This window comes from Alexandromys fortis, unplaced genomic scaffold, assembly GCF_014885135.2.
Source record: "Alexandromys fortis isolate MF-2015 unplaced genomic scaffold, M_Fortis_MF-2015_v1.1 scaffold_175, whole genome shotgun sequence".
In the NCBI taxonomy this organism is placed as follows: domain Eukaryota; kingdom Metazoa; phylum Chordata; class Mammalia; order Rodentia; family Cricetidae; genus Alexandromys; species Alexandromys fortis.
In genome coordinates this window covers 2,439,084-2,457,369 of record NW_026068065.1, presented here as the reverse complement: position 1 = coordinate 2,457,369, position 18,286 = coordinate 2,439,084, and the positions used below count along the sequence as shown (strand labels likewise).

The window sequence follows — 18,286 nt, the reverse complement described above, 5'->3', positions numbered from 1 at the left end:
AGTTTGGGGCAGCTGGGACAACCAGGCTTACTGTGCAAACTTGGAAAGATAGGTTCAGTCCTCAGTATTTGTGTAAAATCTGTGACACATGCCTGTAGTCCCAGCACTGGGGAGGTGGAGACAGGTGGATCTCTGGTACTTGCAGGGCAGTGGCCTAGCCAATCATTGAGCTTCAGGTTCAGTGAGAGATCCTGTCTCAAAATATAAGGTGGACAGAGGTTAAGGGAGACACTTGGCATTGACCTCTAGCCTCCAACGTGCAATGGGCACGTGTGCAAACACACATGCGCGTGTGAATGCATACACACACGAGAGAAAGAGAGAAAGAGAGAGAGCGCAATAGAGACAGATTCCCCAGATATATTATCACATAGAAAAATCAAGTGATAGAAAGATATTCGCATGGAATGACATGTTATTTAAATAGAAAATCCAAACATAAACCTCTCCTGTGTGGATTTTAACAGATGTATTCATACGGATGGGAGTAGTCACCACACTTATCACAGAGATGAGTGCTAAGCATAGGGGTTGGGCAGTCGCAAGAAATCCAGTTCTTCACTTATGTTTGAATGTTCCAGAAGGACGAGTGTTTTGCAAGCAGGATGGTGCATGCCTTTATTCCCAGCCCTCGGGAGGCAGAGGCAGGAGAATCTCTATGAATTCAAGATCAGCCTGGTCTATGTAGAGAGTTCCAGGACGGCCAGGGCTACATAGTGAAACCTGGTCTCAGATGAAAAACAAAACCAAAACGAACAAACAAAAACACTAAAATTTTCTTTTAAGAAAGAAATACTGACTCCAGTGGGGAAACCCGGCAAATGCTGCAAAGCTAACGAAGTAGACAAAGTCAACAGGGCTGAAATCTGCCTACACCGAGCTCAGCTGACAATATCGCCAGGACCGGTTCCTTGGTTGACAGAGGCGCTGTAATAATGTAACAGTGTAAGATACCAGTGGCAGGAGAAGCCTATGCAACTTTTCTGTAAGCCTTGAACTGTAAAACATAATTGATTTATTCAAAAGTGAAAACCCTAAGGAAAGCTTTACTGAGGAACAGCTTTCCCTCCGAGGATCGGCCACAGTGAACTAAGATTGCCTTCTCTCACAGCTGTCAAGGCGCCCAGCTCCTCCGCCTCCTGCCCAGCGCCCTTGAGAAAGATACTTGGTGGCTCTTAGCTGCCACTTGCCAGCTTCAGAGCTGGAGTGCTGAAGGGAGCTTGACAGTTACATGCTTGCAAAACTGCACCCAAGCCTTGGGTCCATGCCCACATTCCAGCACCTCCCAGATGCCTCTGTTTACCGATCCTTAGCCCGCCGGACTGCTTCTCAACATTCAGACCAGTACTGTGAGCCCAAGCAGGCCCTGATTCTGTATAGACAGAAATACTTGCAGAGGGCACAAATTCTGACTCATGGGAAAATTCAGAAAAAATGTTGGTTGTTGACTCAGAACTTCTTTTCCTTAACAGTGCTGCCTTCCAACCCTGCCCAGAAAGCTCTTTTCCAGACAGTTTCCACCAGAATGTGTCCCCCCATCGTTCTCTTCATGGCACTCACATATCAGAGAAACTCTTGTGTGTCCATATCTAGTTCATTTTCACTAGGATCCTCCCGGGGGCAAAGACTGGGTAGGACCCATTCCTGGAGCCCAGCGCAATTCTGGGCATGGGAGAAACCTGCTGAAGGAAGAGAGGCAGGAGGGAAGGAGGGAGGGGAGGAGGGAGGGGAGGAGGGAGGGGAGGAGGGAACAGGCAGGTAATGTGTGTGTTATCTGTCTCAAGCTCCAACCCTGGAATCTGAACATTTATGAGTATTCTAAGCCTCTTCATGATCTATCAACCATAAATCAACTTGAAAATACAGTGGTCATATTTGTCTGTCTTTGGTCAGTTCCAAGAATAACGTTCATAAATCAGCAAATAGCCAGGAGTAGTTTCCTCCTTCCCTCCCTCTCCCTCCCTCCCCTCATTTCTCTTAAGACAGTATCTCACCCTGTACCCCTGGCTGCCCTGGAACTCACTTTGTACCCCAGGTTGCCCTGGAACTCACCCTGTACCCCAGGCTACCCTGGAATTCACCCTGTACCCCAGGTTGCCCTGGAACTCACCCTGTACCCCAGGCTACCCTGGAATTCACCCTGTACCCCAGGTTGCCCTGGAACTCGCCCTGTACCCCTGGCTGCCCTGGAACTCACCCTGTACCCCAGGTTGCCCCAGAATTCTTGGTAAACCTCCTGCTGTAGTCTTCAGTCTCCCTAGTGCTGGGCTTATAGGTGGAAGTCACACCGCCTGGCTTCCCCCCTCTGCTTCTTTTTAACACTCGGGAAACTGCCTTCAATTCAGCTTTGATGAGAAGACCACACCAATCCCACCTGAGTTCCCATCCCCCCTGCCAGGGGAGGAGCAGAGCTCAGGTAGAAGTGTCAGTTTTCCCTCTGCTCTGGTCCAGCAAAGGCAAGCAGGAGTCTGGGAGTCTTCCCCTATCCACTTACAACATGGCTTCCCATACAATTGCCTTAACTTAGGCTTTCTGCTGGACACCTAGACAAGTCACCGCGAGCCCTCTGCTTGCCACACACGGTCCCACAGAGGTAAATTCCTCTGGCCGTAAGCACCACCAGCATTCCTCACCCTGGTCTCCTGCTGGCCAGTGGCACCTGGACCTCACTGCTTCTGCCCATTTTCAAACATCTAACTCCACCCTGTCCCCCCCTCCCTCCATCCCTCTCTTGCTCTTACTGGCCTCCTTTAACCCATTAGGTCCCTGAGACTTTAACTCTCTCTGCTTTCTCGGCCAGTGAGAGAACACATTTGTGTTTACAGGCTTAAGGTTTTCTTTTTCTTTTTTCCTTTCTTTCTTCTTTTTTCTTTTAGACAGGATCTCATGTAGCCCAGATCAGTTTTGAACTTGCTCTGTAGCAGAGGATGACCTAGATCTTCTGATCCTCCTGCCTCCACGTCCTAAGTGCTGGGATTACAGGAGCATGTCACCACACCCAGGGCCTCGGATGTTGGTAACTGAAATCTCAGGCAGAGGGTGATTAATTAATTGTCCTCTGGGGCAAACAGTTCAACACCACAAAGCCGAGGCTCAGAGGTTCCCAGGGCGAATGCCTTGTGTCTTTTGCTTTCTCTACCACCCTCTCTCCTGTCCATTTGGGTGAGGAAGCAGAAGACTCGGAGACCTTTAATGTCCCGATGTTAATATACATGCCTCTTGACAGTGACATACATACCACAGGGCAACGTGAGCCCTCAGCACTGGCAAGACGCCAGCCGAGGAGAGAGCATACTGATAGTTGGGTGTGCCACAGGGAATCTGGGAGCCGAGGTGACCTGCGCTGATATGCCACTTCTACTGCTGACCTATGTGGTCAACGCGTTTCTCTTTGGGTTCTCTAGATCTGCATTCAGCAGATTGAAATAACATAAGACAAGAGAAGCGCATGTGTGTGCACAGTGCTGTATTTGTGTTTGCTTCCAGACGCCCTGGAACCCACTGAAATCCTTCAGCTCCCACTTTCTCCAGCCTGGAGTGATGGCCCAGGATGCTCGCCAGCATCCTCAACTTCCCCACACCTTTGATTTCTACGCTTTTCCATCGCTCTACAGTTCACTTCAGAAGTTCAAGCAATCTGGCTATTTGAAAGGAGCTCTAGGCCCTCTTAGCTACGTGGCTCTCCCTGACGGTCCTGCAGGTGTCGCCACTGAGCTCCTCACGGGTCCTCTCACCTGACATCTGCCTCTCTCCCAGAGCCAGGACCAGACACTGTGCCTGCATCCTAACCTTTCACTCATATAAAACTTCTTCCTTGCTTCCCTGGGTGCGACACCATGTTCTCTTCCTCAGGATCACCCCTCTGCCCTGTTTCTTCATGCCCTCCCTCCTGTTCCCCCAAGCTCACCTATTTCCCATGTCCTTCCTTCCTGTCGGATTATGAACACAGTTGGGTCTCCCCGTCCTACGTTAGCTAATACACCACAAACAGATACTAGCAAATTGTAGTTTCAAAAGCACATGCCACCAAGGTCAAGACAAACGGCCACTAAAGCTGTGTAGAAAGTTCCTCTCAGGGCTCAGCTTCACGTCCTTCTCAGACAACAATCTCCTGACTGACTTCGTGAATTTGATCTCTTCCCTCTTCAGCTTAACTCGCTTGCTGCTGCCACACAAATCCTCCTAAAATCCCCCTCTGCGTATATCACTCTGCTTACAGGACACCGTACTCTTTAGTCCGGGGTCTGTGGGCATTCACAACCTCTCTTTCCCTCTGTATCAAAAGGGCTGTCTTTTCTCGCCCACATATGCGATCTCCTCTGCACCACCCGTGTGCTGGCCCCTTTCCACTGTTTATATTCATTCTCTTCTTATTTGGTTTTTTTTTTCCTAGCAGCCCCTGCTGCGATGCAGTCCCACTAACAGCACACAAAGGGTCCATCGGCTGGGCACTCATCTCTTGTCAGCACAGGGCCTGCAGCCTTGCCGGCGTGGATCTGTGGGGGCCTATGGCAGGCAGAATGAAGGTGTACAGCACACAGCTGCACGCCCCTCTTTCTGATGATGGTGATTAACCTGCATAGATAATCGAGCTTTGACATCGAGGGTGAAGTTCTGAAGGTGACAGATGGGACCAAAGGTGGGGAAAGGCAAACAGACCGTTCGCTCCTGTCCTACCTGGTAGAGGTCGGTGTTGCTATAAATACTCTGCCAGATGTGATCATAGCTGCATGGATGCAAAGGCTGAGAAGTCATGAAAGAGGAGTGATGTGGATCCATGGTCACTGTCCTTGCAGCGTGATCCTGGAGCACCTGCACGGCCTTCACGGGGTCAGAAATCTTAAGCAGAGCAGGGAGAAGAGATGGTTAATAGACGCAAGAAAGTCGCCTTGTTTCGTTTTTAAAAAATGCATCTATCCATCCGTCCGTCCATCCATCCATCCATCCATCCATCCATCTATCATCTATCTACCTATTTTGGCTTTTTGAGACATGGTTTCTCTGTGTAGCCCTACCTGTCCTGGCACTCGCTCTGTAGACCAGGCTGGCCTCGAACTCATAGTGATCCTCCTGCCTCTGTCTCCCAAGTACAAGGGATTAAAGTACAAGGGATTAAAGGTGTGCACCACCACCACCCGGGTTATTTATTTATTTGTATGTGTTGTGTGACTGTGTGTATATGTCTGTGTGTATATGTCTGTGTGTGTGTGTGTGTGTTGTCTCTGTGTGTGTACGGGGGTGACAGCACGTATGTGCAGGTCAGAGGACAACACTAGAGTCTTTTCTTTCTCTCCATCACATGGGTGCAGGGGATCAAACTCAAATTTTCGGGTTTGGAAGCAAGGGCCTCTACCTACTGACCCATCTCGCTGGCATCTGGGTTCCTTCTCAAGAATCTGGAAGGAGCCTTAAGTGAGACTTCTTTCTCTCAAAATCAGGGCTGAGGCCTGACTCAGTTGACAGAGTGCTTGGCTAGCATGCAATTGTAGCTTCTATCTCCTCATGGCATGAACCTGCCATGGGTGGTACACCTGTAATCCCAGCACTTGAGAACTGGACGCCAGAGGATCAGAAGTTCAAGGCCGTCCTTAGCTACATAAGTGAGCCTGAGGCCAGTCTAGAACACACAAGACCCTGTGTTAAAAATTTATTAAACTCAAATGACACATGCCCTTGGTAATGATTAAGAATCACAAACACGGGCTGGAAAGATGGCTCAGAGGTTAAGGGCACTGACTGCTCTTCCAGAGGTCCTGAGTTCAATTCCCAGTAACCACATCATGGCTTACAACCATCTTTAATGAGAACTGGCACCCTCTTCTGGCCTGCAAGCATACATGCAGACAGAACACTGTGTAAATAATGAATAAATAAATCTTAAAACGAATCACAAACACAACTAAAGTTATTTATGGTTTAAGTATTTCATATCTGCCTTCAAATATGAATTACCTTGATGCCTTTTCCATTGTAATGTTCAGTAAATATACTGAAACTTGATTTCACATTAATTCCCAAACTTGAACTGTTTCTAATTTTTAAAATAGGTATTTATACAGAGAAATTTAAGAATTCTTTCAACATTTCTTTGAAGTTAGTTAAATTTACTAGTTTGGCTGAAATTGCCTTTAGTGAATCATTCTGAACAAAACATACCCATTTGAAGGAAAACAATAATCTAATTTTGTTCTATAACTCACCCTTTGAAGATTTTAAACAAGTCTACATAATACTATCTTCTAGGAAGATATTACCCCTCTGCCATTAAAAGTACATTAAAAGGACAGTTCAGCTATTACAAATCCTTTTGGGGGGGTCTGCTGGTAGATCAAGACAGGGCCCATTAGAAGCATTCATTCCTCACTATGCAACATGGAACATAAACCTTAAGTATCATTCAGACTTTTAAGCCCTTTCAGGAGTTAGAGAGGCAAAGGAAGCACCTCAGAGGGTTTTCTCTGTGTTCATACTTTTACCTTTTGAGAAATATACATTTTTTAAAATCCTATTTTTAAAAAATCCTCTTTTCTTTTCTGAATACTTAAAGCACGTGTTTACTTGTCTGATTATTTCATCACATGGCATATAGCCATGGAACTTTTATATGAAATTAGAAATAAGGTCAGGCGGGTCGTATGGTCTGGAGAGTGTTAAGATTAACAAGTATTTTCAACTGAGAATAAAAGACAATCAGCACCTAATGCTCTTAGTGTTGAAAAATTGACTCTTGTTTTTCCCCCCTTTCTTATCATTTTTTTCTAAGTTACTAATTTCCTTTCTTGTCAGTTTTTTTAAGCTACTTTTTGTCTTCTTTTGGGAACTTAAGGCCCATTTTTTTTGCATGGAGTGAATCTTTTACTTGGACTACTAAGGTAAAAGGCCATTTAAGTAAGACCAGCCCAATTAAATGGTATCTTGATGACCTTGCAGAAATAAAATATTTATAAATCTATGTGTTGAAACTAATGCTTATATTTTCAGGTGTATTAATGATTTTAGCATTTATAATTTTTTTCAAAACACACTAAAAGTTCTTTTAATAAATTTTATAGCAGAAAAAAATTAATTAAACTCAAATGTTATGAATACCCAGATCCATACATCCACTTGACACCATATTAATTCAGATATACATGCCAGCTTATTTAAAATTCAGAGGCAGCCTCCAGGACAATATCAGAGAGCATCCTCACAAGGGGTTGCACCAGTGAATGAGAAACCCCCGCCAGCTCTGGGTGCAAATTTGTCCTGTTAGGAAGAGGCAGGAGACAGACAAGGAGGCAGCACAGGCTTCCTAAAGTCACAGACCTGAGCTTATTCCCCTGCCGTCTGCGGAGCAGTGCATGTCAGCCTGACCCCAATACTAACACTATCTCTTCCTAGATTGCTGTAAGACGCCCAGTGTGCAGAAGCTGAATAAACGTCCCTCCTCTTCTGGAGGTGACCGCCCACCAATGACACACACGCTACTGCATCATTTTAATATCTCAAAGAATTCTAAAGGCCGTTTATTCCAATCCTGTCAAAATCCCAGAAACGTGTTGTAAGTATAGGAAAAAAATTCATCATAAAATTAACATGGAATCTCAAGAGCCAAACAATTTTGAAAAAGAATGAGGCTGGAGGACTCACACTCCCTGAGTTTAGAAAGTATTGAAAATAAATATTAGTAGTCAAAATAGTACGGTGTGGCGTAAGGACAGGCTACAGGTCAGTGGAGCTCAGAGATAAACCCCACATCCGTGGTCAAGGATAGCGAGACCACCAAATGGAAACAGATACTATCTGCATTAATGGTGCTGGAAAACCAAACAGCCAAGTGAAGAACGGGAAAGTTTCGTTCTTGTATGTAAACGTTGATTTATATGAATTAAAGACATGAAGTTAAGCCCTAAAAGTTCAAATCTCTCAAAAGGAAGCAGAAAAGCTTCGTAATAATGGACTTGGCAATTTTTTTGTGAGTTAAAAGTTTTTTAGGGGAGCTGGAGATATGTTTCAGAGATTTAAGTGCACTGACTGCTCTTCCAGAGGACCTGGGTTCAATTCCCAGAACCCACATGACAGCTCACAACTGTTTGTAACTCCAGTTCCAGGGAATCCAAAACCCATGTGCATAAGATAAAAATAAATAACAAAAATTGTTTTAGATTTATTTTATTTAATGTATTGGGTGTTTTTACCTACATGTATGTACGTGTACCACACATGTACTTGGTGCCTCTGGAGGTCAGAAGAGGGCGTCAGGTGCCCTGGAACTGGAGTCACAGATGGTGTGAGCCACCACATAGGGCCTGGGAAAGAATCGGGACACAGCAAGAACAACACAGCTCTAACTGCTGCACCATGGCTCCATCCCTGGGTTGGTTCATTTGACTGTTGGGTGCTTGGGTTGGGTGGTTGTTGTTGTTTTATTCTGTTGACCTTAAAAGTCAGGGACAGGAGTGAAAAGTGAAAAATGCCACACCACAAAACTAAAAAAAAGCTTTTCTGACTCAAAGGATATATAAACAGAACCAGAAAGTAGCCTATAGAATGGGATAAAACACTTTCTAGTCATAGATCTGCTAAAGGAAATAGAATATGTAAAGTACCCAACAAGCAAAATAGAGAACATAAAGACCTCTTCCAATTTAACAACATATCGTAATTACTAAATAAGAATTTAGCATCAGGACTAAGGACTTGACCCAAGAAGTTGGTAGGAATATTCTCAGCCCCTCCAGAGTGGTGCTGTCTGCTGTTGTTTCTATAGAAGAAGGGTAGCTGCTACCATATACACCAAAGACTAAAAGGACAAACAGAATTAATATATGGTTCAGCCAGTTTATTTCTGGGTATACACCGAAAAGAATGGAAACAAGACCTCAGATACGTGTACACAGTGTTCATAACAATATCCACAGTGTCCATGATATTCCTCCACAGGTGTATGACTAGACCTTTGTAATACTTCCAAGGGATTGCTATTGGGCCTTGAAAGGGAAGAAATTTCTAACAAATTTTCCAGTATGGATGCCCCTCGAAGACATTGTGCTAGCTGAGTAGGCCAGTCACGGAGAGGCTAAGCCATGCAGGATTGCGCTCATCTGAGGTATCAAAAGAGCCAAATTCACAGAAAGGGGAAGTAGGGTGGTTGTTGGGGGGGAGCTAGAAGGAGGGGATGCTGGGGGATTGTTCAATTCGGACAGAGCGTCGGTGCTGCAAGACACGAATGTTCTGGAGATTCATTGCCCAACAACGTGAACATATTTAGCACTAATGAACTCTGCACTTAAGTAACTAACGCAGAAAATGATTTTCACCCAATATTCTTGTGTCGAAGATGAGGAAATTCGAGTTGAAGCAGGCTACACAGTTAGATGAGCACCAAACACAGCTCAGCATTGAAGCAAAACCAACTCTTTTGATAGTTTTCTTTTTCTTTTTTTCCTTTTTAAGACAGGATTTTGCTGTCACCCTGGCTCATCTGGGACTTCGTGCAGACCAGGATGGCCTTGAACTCACAGAGACTCCTCTGCCTTTGCAGATTTCTGGGATGAAAGGTGTGCATGAACTACCAAACTCTGGGAGTTGACGATTTTTATTCTCTCCTTGAAAGCTAGCTGAATTTTTAGTTTGCTTAGATTAGATTAGTTCTAACAAAGAGTTCAAAGAGTTGGCTCTGAGAACAAGAGCTCTGCCTTCTCTTTTAGAGGACCCAGGTTCCATTCCCAGCACCTCACAGATGCTCACAGCTGTCGACAACTCCTGTCTTAGGGACCCAACACCCTCTTCTGGCCTCCACGGCACTAGGCATGCTTATGGCACACAGATACCATGCAGGCAAAACATCCATATATAAAAAAAATTATTTTTTTTAAAAACAAAAAGCTCAAAAATAAAGCTTTCAGAGTGAACCCATACCATTTTGTTGTGTTCCTGGTTTTTTTTTTTCCTTTTTTTCTTAGAGAGAAAGAAAACCCCACGGTTTTTTGAGGATGATGCTTGGCAAGCCTCTTACCTGTCTATGGCTATTTTCTCACCTTCAAAATCTTTGACTGGACTTGCATTAGTTCATCTATTCTCTTCCGCTCTTTGAGTCTGGTTAACATCTTCTTCTGCCAAGGGTCACATTTTGGCTTGACCTATTGGATACATATGTTCATGTGTCTCACTAGAAGCCACACAGAGAAAGACCCGAGGATTTGCCAAAGGAGACCTGTGTCCCTGCTTGGAGGTTTGCTGGGGCGTGTGAGGCCTTGGGAAGGGTCTGCCTGGGCCACCGAGCTGTGAAGGGAGCCTGCAGTTCCTGCTGGCACTTGGTCTAGGCCACACAGGAGTTCCAGGTAGACTCTACTGTGCAGCACACAAGCAGGAAGGAGCCGAGAGCCGCTATCACTGGGGACATCATCATGAACAGAGGGAGAAGCCACCAGAGACCCGAGGACTCCATATTAAAGACTTCATCTTTCCTACCCAGAAAACCGTATCTCTAAACTTAACTCTGTAGCTGTAAACCACATCATCGATATGCTGGTAATTTTCAAATTCATGTCTCAGCCCAAATAGGTATGAACACGGTCTGCGGCCAAGAACATCTAGGAATGCAACTGTACATAAAATGATAAACTTACCTAAAACCAGGGTTTTGGGAGTTTTTTTGTAACTCAGCTGTGCAATTCCCAAACATAAGCACTGTAGATGACAATGCCATGTTTTAGTGGACACTCCTGATTGTTCTGCCCAAGTACCTCCATATTATCTATATTTGGGGGTTAATGCTAAGATACAGGGTCTGCTCCACCTACACTGACTGCCTGAGTTCAATCCCCAGATGGAGAACAATCTTTGGTTCCTTCCAGCCCACCTTTCCAGGTGGACTCTGTCTCTCCGACATTCATATTGAAACCCACCCTGCATCGTGATGCTATAGGCAAGTGTGACTTCAGAGGGGATAAGTTCATAGTAGCAGAGCCCTCGTGACTAAGATCAGCCCCTCATAAGAGGCCGAGGCTGCTGCGTGTCTCTCCCACCATGTAAGGGAAGGGCAAAAAGTCAGCAGTCTGTTCCCTGGAAGAGTCCTTGCCAGATTCCCCACTGTGCTGGCTGGCAGACCTGCTCAGCTTCCAGAAATGTGAAAAGCAAAACCACTTTGCTTACAGCTACAGGCTTCATTGTACTTCATCAAAGCAGTCTGAACAGATAGCAACGGTAACAAATCCCATCAGACCTTCCTTTCCAAGTCTGGTACCCAGCACACACATCTGGCAGTGTACAACTACCTATAGCTCAAATTCCATGGTATCTGGTGCCCTCTTCTGGCGTAAAGTGATACCTGCAGGCTTGTGATACATACACTCAGGCAGATGCGTGCGCACATGCCAGCGTGCGCAAACACACACACACACACACACACACACAATTACATATATTTAATCTTTAAAAAGAGATTCCTTCCCTTAGTACAACCGTCAAGTCTTATCGAACATGGATTCTACATGTTCAATTTTGCCCACTCATTTAAATGTATTTGTGACCTCGTTGTCAATCATGGTCATTGATAGACTGGCACAGAGTTGGGGACAGTGGGCACATTCCCAGCCAAGACTGAGTAAGATAATATTCTGCCTTAAGGACACTGGAGGCAAGTGTGCCTTCTGTGTTTTGTTTAGAGCCGTGTTCATTGTCCTTTTTGTTGGTGAAACTGTCCCTAAAGAGAATTCTAAAGGGCTGGCTATGTTTTCAGTCCTGCACTAGAAGGCTGTGACAGTTTCTGGAGACACATGCTAGATAAACATCATTACATGGAGTTTGAGTACTTCTAATAGTGAGGTTCAGTGCTTATGAATCAATGATATGCATTAATCAGGGCATCTTTAAACAAAAAAATACATTAAAACAAGGCTTTGATTTTGGTGTGTTTTTTTCCTCTTTCTTTTTATCTTTGTTTATCATCATCTTCTTTTTGCAAAATATGGTCTCACTCTCTAGCTTAAACTACTGTGTCCCAAGCTGGGTTGGAACACAAAGTGTAGCCCAGGCTGTTCTGAGCTGGGGGCAGTGTTCCTACTTCAACCTCCCAAGTGCTGGATTACAAGCACGAGCCACTGACCTGGCAGGGCTCTGTACCAAGTGATGCTTTGACCACAGGCTCTCAGGAACCTAACTCGATGTCTGGATCTGCTAAATGAGTGTTTCTGGTTCTTTCTAGAATACAGACTGCTTGGCTCTTGAGATGTGGCTGTACCTTCTCACCAACTACTGCTGTTGGGTTAATGCTGATGCTTCAGCCTTGTTTGTGAAGCCTGCATCTTCAGCCCCGAGAGCCCGACGTGGCAAACATCCAGTAATAGTTTTAAATTAAAGTGGTGGCTTTACACAAATCAATTATATTTCTGATTATCAGACTTAGTTCTTGTCACACATATGAAGTCATTAAAGCCGAAAAGGGAGCCTGGCATAGTGACACACACCTGCAAGCCTCAGCACTTAAGAGGTCAAGGTAGGAAGATTGCCATGAGTTCAAGACCAACTTAAACCAGCTACAGCATAAGAGTGTCTCTCAAAAATAGTGTGTGTGTGTTTGTATATCTGCGCATGCACATGTGTATGCATGTGTGTGTGTGTGTGTGTGTGTGTGTGTTTTGAGGAGATCTTTAGCTAAGAATAGTGGCACACACCTGTATCCCCATCACTAAGGGAGCTGAGTCAGCAGAGCCAGGAGTTCAAGGCCATCCTTGGCTACATAGTATAGTGAACGAGGCCAGTCTGTGCTACAAGTAAATCCTGCCTTTTAAAACAAACAGGCTCAGAATACATAAACAAAAGAAGAAAGGCATTCAGATCTACGGCATGGGTGTTTGGTGTTGGGGGAACTTCTAGCTCAGATGGTGGTGTGACTGACTACCTTCAACAAAGAGCTAAGGTAGGAAGAGCTGGGGAACCCAGTGCACAGGATGAAGTTTGTTGAGTTGTCTCTGTTGAGGACAGGCAGCCTGTCCTCTAGGTCCTAGAGGTCAATTTGCTCTGGGTACTAAGGAGAGGGACCTGGTGGTGTCAGGGTTCCTGCTCAGTTGGAGAGAAGGTTTTGGCACTGCTGGCATCACCGGCAGGCGGCGGTCCCGGTAGCCTCCTACCTTCACAAAGGGAGTCCAGGTGGCTCTCTTTTTCAGGGTAGCAGCAGGGCCCGACACATTCTGCACTCTAGCTCTCCCTGCCTCGTAGTCTTGGAACGTCCGCATCCTTTGCTGCTCCTTGAAGATGCTCTGGAAGTGCTGAGAAACCTGGACAGGGTTAAGAAGAGGGGTGGGTTCTTAGTATAGCTGCTTACAGAGGAAGGTGCCTGCTTTTCCAAATTGCTCTGAAAAGTGGAACTTTCATCTTCTTTCTCCTCCCCCCTTTGGATTTTTGAGACAGGGTTTCTTTGTTTAGCTTTGGTGCTTGTCCTGGAACTAGCTCTTGTAGATCAGGGTGGCCTCGAACTCACAGAGATCCTCCTGCCTCTGCCTCCCGAGAGCTGGGATTAAAGGCATGTGCTACTACCACCTGGCCGTTTTCTTTGTTCATTGTCTATTTTAAGCATGCTTTACCCAATTCTTTGGGCTCCGCTCTCTGTAAACCGTCTTCCCCACCTCTAGGTGCTCGTCTGCCACATAACTGACCTCTGTGCCTAACTCAACATTATGGCATTTTCTTTCTTTTCTCTTTTTCCCTTCTCAGGCAACTACTGAGAGGTATAGTTTGTCTGCTCTGGGGTGTGTTCTCTTAAATGTCAATAAAAATTAAAAAGAGAAAGGGAGGGAGGAAGAGGAGAAAGGAGAGTGGAGAGAGGAGGGAGGAGGGAGAGGAGACTGGGGGAGAGGAGACTGGGGGAGAGGGAAGAGAAGGGGAGACTTGCTGAGGACCACCGTGCACATGACAGTTAGTGAAACTTCTCAATGCCACCTACCAGGAGTAAGACGGTAACTGTCATGTCATGTGAATTTAACCACATGCACATGCATACATACATGCATATGTGAAGGATCTCCCTACCTTGCTGGGCACCAAAGCCTCAGCTAAAATGTCTGCATGTCTGTGAGTTTCAGAGCTGAGGATTCTGCTAGTTGACGCTTGCACTTCTGAGGGCAGGCGACACCACACTGTTGCCTCTAGCCAATGCGTCATTGTTTATCAACATTTCATTGTAAGTTAGTTAAAGTTAAATCAGTGGGGACTTTAGTTTCTCACTGCACTAATTCCATTCCATGTGCCCAACAGCCATGTGTGACAAGTAGACACGCTGCCCAGCGCCATCTTGGTCACATTCACGGTGGCAGGGTCTACCAAGAGACACGAGGCCGGGGCTGGGCTGTCAGATAGCTGGGATTTCAGCTTTTGCAGACCACAGCTATTCAAGTTTGCCACTGTGGGATGAGAGTAGCCACAGATACCACATGAAGAGGCAGGGGATCGGTTGCTGGCATTTGAGTATTTGTGTTTCCACAAAATGAGTGTGTTGAAATCCTAACCCCTGAGGTGAAGGAACTAGGAGACTAGCCCTAGTCGCTTGGGGAGGTGGTAATTAGTTCTTATGACTAGGATTAGGCCTTGAGAGACCTTTGACCTTCTACTAGGGAAGGCGCACGCGCGCGCGCGCGCGCGCGCACACACACACACACACAAAAGTAACATCTATGAACCAGAAAGTGAGCCTTCCCCAGGTGCCAAATTGGCTTTGGCTGTGACAGTCTCAACCATCAGGACAGTAAGGAACTGTTGGTTTAAGCCATTCAGTTTGTGACCTGTTGTTTGAGCAGTTGGAATGGACCGAGACAGCTGCATGCTATAGAGCTCTATTTTGGAAAAACAGGTGGTGGGCTGCAGGCTGCAGTTGACTGACCCTGTCTCAAGGCATTAAAGTATCAAAAAAAAAAAAAAAGAAAGACCTAAGCATGCATGCAGGCACGCACACACACACACACACACACAAACAAGCACACATGCGTGTGCATGTGCACACTGGGATGTGACTGGTCATCCTAGGAGAACAGCTAATGTTCTAAGAAAATCAAAACTCAGAACTATTGTTGCCATGAAAGGACATAAGCCGTTCTTTGGGGACAAGGCTGCTTTGTTGGGCTGTTCGGGGCCTCAGATTCTTTTATCATTGATTACATAAAGAGGGCAATAGTTCTGGGTAGTACACACCTATAATCCCAGTACTTGCTTGGGAGGCTGGGGCAAGAGGGCTGTGAGTATTGGAACCAGCCTGGGTGTGTTGGCCAGTGTTATGTCACGTTGACTCACACTAGTCTTTCGGGAGGAGGGAGCCTCAACCGAGAAAAAGCCTCCATAAGATCTGGCTGTAGGCAAGCTGGTGGGCATTTTCCTAATTAGTGATCTTTAGGTCCAAAGCGGGGTCCCCAGTGGCAGTGATGCTGATGCTGACGGTCTCGGCTCAGCTCAGGCCGGACTCTGACTGGGTAGATGGAAGGATTGCCACCCAAGCTCAGTATTCTTCAGGGACCTTATAAAGCAAAAGTTTCTGTTTGTCCCTTATCAGCCTCCTACAGACAATTGTCTCTGCCACTGAAGCATCCAGCTCCTGATTAGCTCAGGCAAGCCTGCAAAGGATCAAAGTTCCCATGCTAGCTCCCAGACTGTTCTGGCCGGCACCCCACCCCACCCTGGGCTGCCAACTATCTCCTTAAAAATCTGTCAAGGCTTCTGTGCCAGTTTGCTGTTCTCTATGCAACCCCCACACCCAGAGACTGCATGGGCGCCGATAAACCTTTCTGTCTGCCCATGGAGTGGTCTAGTCCAGGATGGATTTCATTGCATCCTGCTGACAACGATTGATGGGGAAGGGCCCAGCCTGCTGTGACTGGTGCCATTCCTGGGCTGGTGGTCCTGGGCAGGATGAGCAAGCGACAAGGAGCAAGCCAGTGAGCAGCACCCCTCCATGGCCTCTGCATCAGCTCCTGCCTCCAGGTTCCTGCCCTACCCAAGTTCCTTCCTTAGTTTCCCTCAATGGCCCGTGATCTGGAAGTGTAAGCTAATCAGTTCTTTCCTGTCCTCTTTTGGTCATGGCAATTCATAACAGCAATAGTAGCCTAACTAGGACACTGGGCTACATAAAAGACTATCAGAAGGAGGAGTGGGAAAGGAGGAGGAGAAAGGGGTAGAGCAAAGAGGAGGGAGGGAGAGGGAAAAGGAAGAAAGAGAGGGAGAGGCAGAGGAAGGAAGAGAAACAGAAGGAGGAGCAGGGGAGGCAAAGCTACACACCACCATCTTCCAAGAAGCCAAAGGAATGAGTTCCTGCCAGGTCCAGTGAGCTGTGTGGTACAGACTAAACAGTGCAGTCCGGGTAAATGACGCTGCTGTGAAAACAACAGCAAATGGACCCCCAAGGTCAGAGCTCTACAAGAGAGCTCCTCCCACAGCACAGGCACAGGGTGTCAGGAGAGAAGTGGTGATCTCACATCCCAAGGTCATCCGAAGCCTCCCAGGTTAGATTTCTGCTGTTCCGGTCAGCCAGTTCATCGTTTTTTTATCTTGCAAACAAGGTACAACTAGAGCCCGCAAGATATCTCATTGTTAAAGCACTGTTGTTGGTTTTCAAGATAAACACCCGAGTTCTGGATCCACTGCCCCAGTTTTCCCTTTGAAAGAGGTCTTAATATGACTCTTATTACTATGAGGTTTTCTGTCTAAGAAAGTGTAGCACGAGCTGCAGTGGGAAGGGGCTATGTAGCATGTATTCTAATTGGGCTTAAGAAGAACCAGGAGTCAGGCACTAGGGAGTGAGGCTGAAGGGTCAGAGAAGCAGAGCTGCTAGCCACTGGAGTTCTTAGCTCTATTAATGCTCTAAAGAGGCGATCCTATCTCTGCAACCCTTCAGACTGCATCTCCAGACTGCAACCAAGCTCCTGTCTCCTCCCGCCGCCTTATATTCCTCTCTCTATCCCTTCATATCATTCCTATCTCTGCCTCCCTAGTGCTGGAATTAAAGGCGTGTGACTCCCAAATACTGGGATTAAAGGTGTGAGCCAGTACTGCCTGGCTCTGTTTCTCTTTCAGACTGGGTCATTCTTGCGTAACCCAAGGCGGCTTTGAACTCATGGAGATCCATCTGCTTCTGTCTCCTGTGTGCCACCACTGCCTGGCCTCTATGGCTAACTAGCGGCTTAGCTCTGCACTGTGATTTTTCAGGCAAGCTTTATTTGTTACATCACAAACAAAATATCAGGGGCACAACTGCATCCCTCAGAGCCTGTGGTGCATGCCATTGGGTATAACCTTATCTTATATGTCAAGAACCGGTGATCCCTTCTTAGACTAAGACTAGACACATGACGCTCAGACTTAGACACATGCTTGACAGCTCTTCCAGGCATGTCTATCCAACCTGGTATACATTTCTATCTTCTTCAGGCCATAGCCTACCTTTTTGTTTTGTTTTGTTTTGTTTTCTCATGGAAAGAAAGTTCTTCTTAGCCAAAGACAGCTTTTTAACACTGTATCTTACTGCTCTAGAAACAAACACTGGCAGAAAAAAAATAAACATCTTTAAGTCAATGGTGGCAGCCCAAACCTACAATCCAGAGGTGAAGGCAGGAGGGGGGGGGGATGGGAAGTTCAAGGTCATCCTCCACCATCTGCAGAGTTTGAGGCCAGTCTGTGCTACCCGAGATCCTGCCTCAAACAAACAGACAAGCAACTGTGTGGTAATAAAGGCGCCTTCTGCCACCTACTCATGTTTATAGTAAGCGCGAACTAGGTACCAAAGAAAAGAGCTCCATCTCTTTGGCCGAGTCTCTCAGCTTTTGTAAGTCGTAGGGGATGTGGAAATGCGAGAGCAGGCGTCTCAGCTGAGGCTCTAGTTCTTCCCGCTCTGTCACGTGCTGAGGCAGGACGAACGTAGTATCTGTTCTCCCTGACCCTGAAAAATATCCAAAATCAAGAATCAGAAGACCAGAAACAGTAAGCAAATGGCCTCGAAAAGGGTGGAAAGCACGCCCTCTGCTGGTGGAGATCCATTCTGCTCTCCCCTGGCCTCCAAGCCCTGTTGTTATCTTACCTGGCTGGACTTTCAGGCTGCCCACTCCCCACTTCCCCAACTGAGCTTTCTTTGGGAAGGTCCAAGGACTCCTCACAATCTCACAGCCCACAGGGAAGGCCACCTGACCGCTCGGGGACAGTCTCGGTGGGGACACTGGCTGGTTTTGTGTGCCAGCTTGACCCTGGAGACAACCTAGAGTCATCAGAGAGGCAGGAGCCTCAGTTGAGACAAGGCCTCCATGAAATCCATCTGTAAGGTATTTTC

At 46.4% G+C, this 18,286-nt stretch overlaps 1 protein-coding gene across 1 annotated transcript in view; it reads right to left on the bottom strand.

Moving 5' to 3' along the window:
- The window catches only part of LOC126487621 (uncharacterized), a 178,778-nt gene that overhangs the window by 129,422 nt on the left and 31,070 nt on the right, over window positions 1-18,286 (bottom strand). The window contains 4 exon segments of the mRNA XM_050120553.1: window positions 4,678-4,839; window positions 10,023-10,124; window positions 13,116-13,262; window positions 17,745-17,902. Coding sequence (XP_049976510.1) covers window positions 4,678-4,839; window positions 10,023-10,124; window positions 13,116-13,262; window positions 17,745-17,902 — 569 coding nt within the window.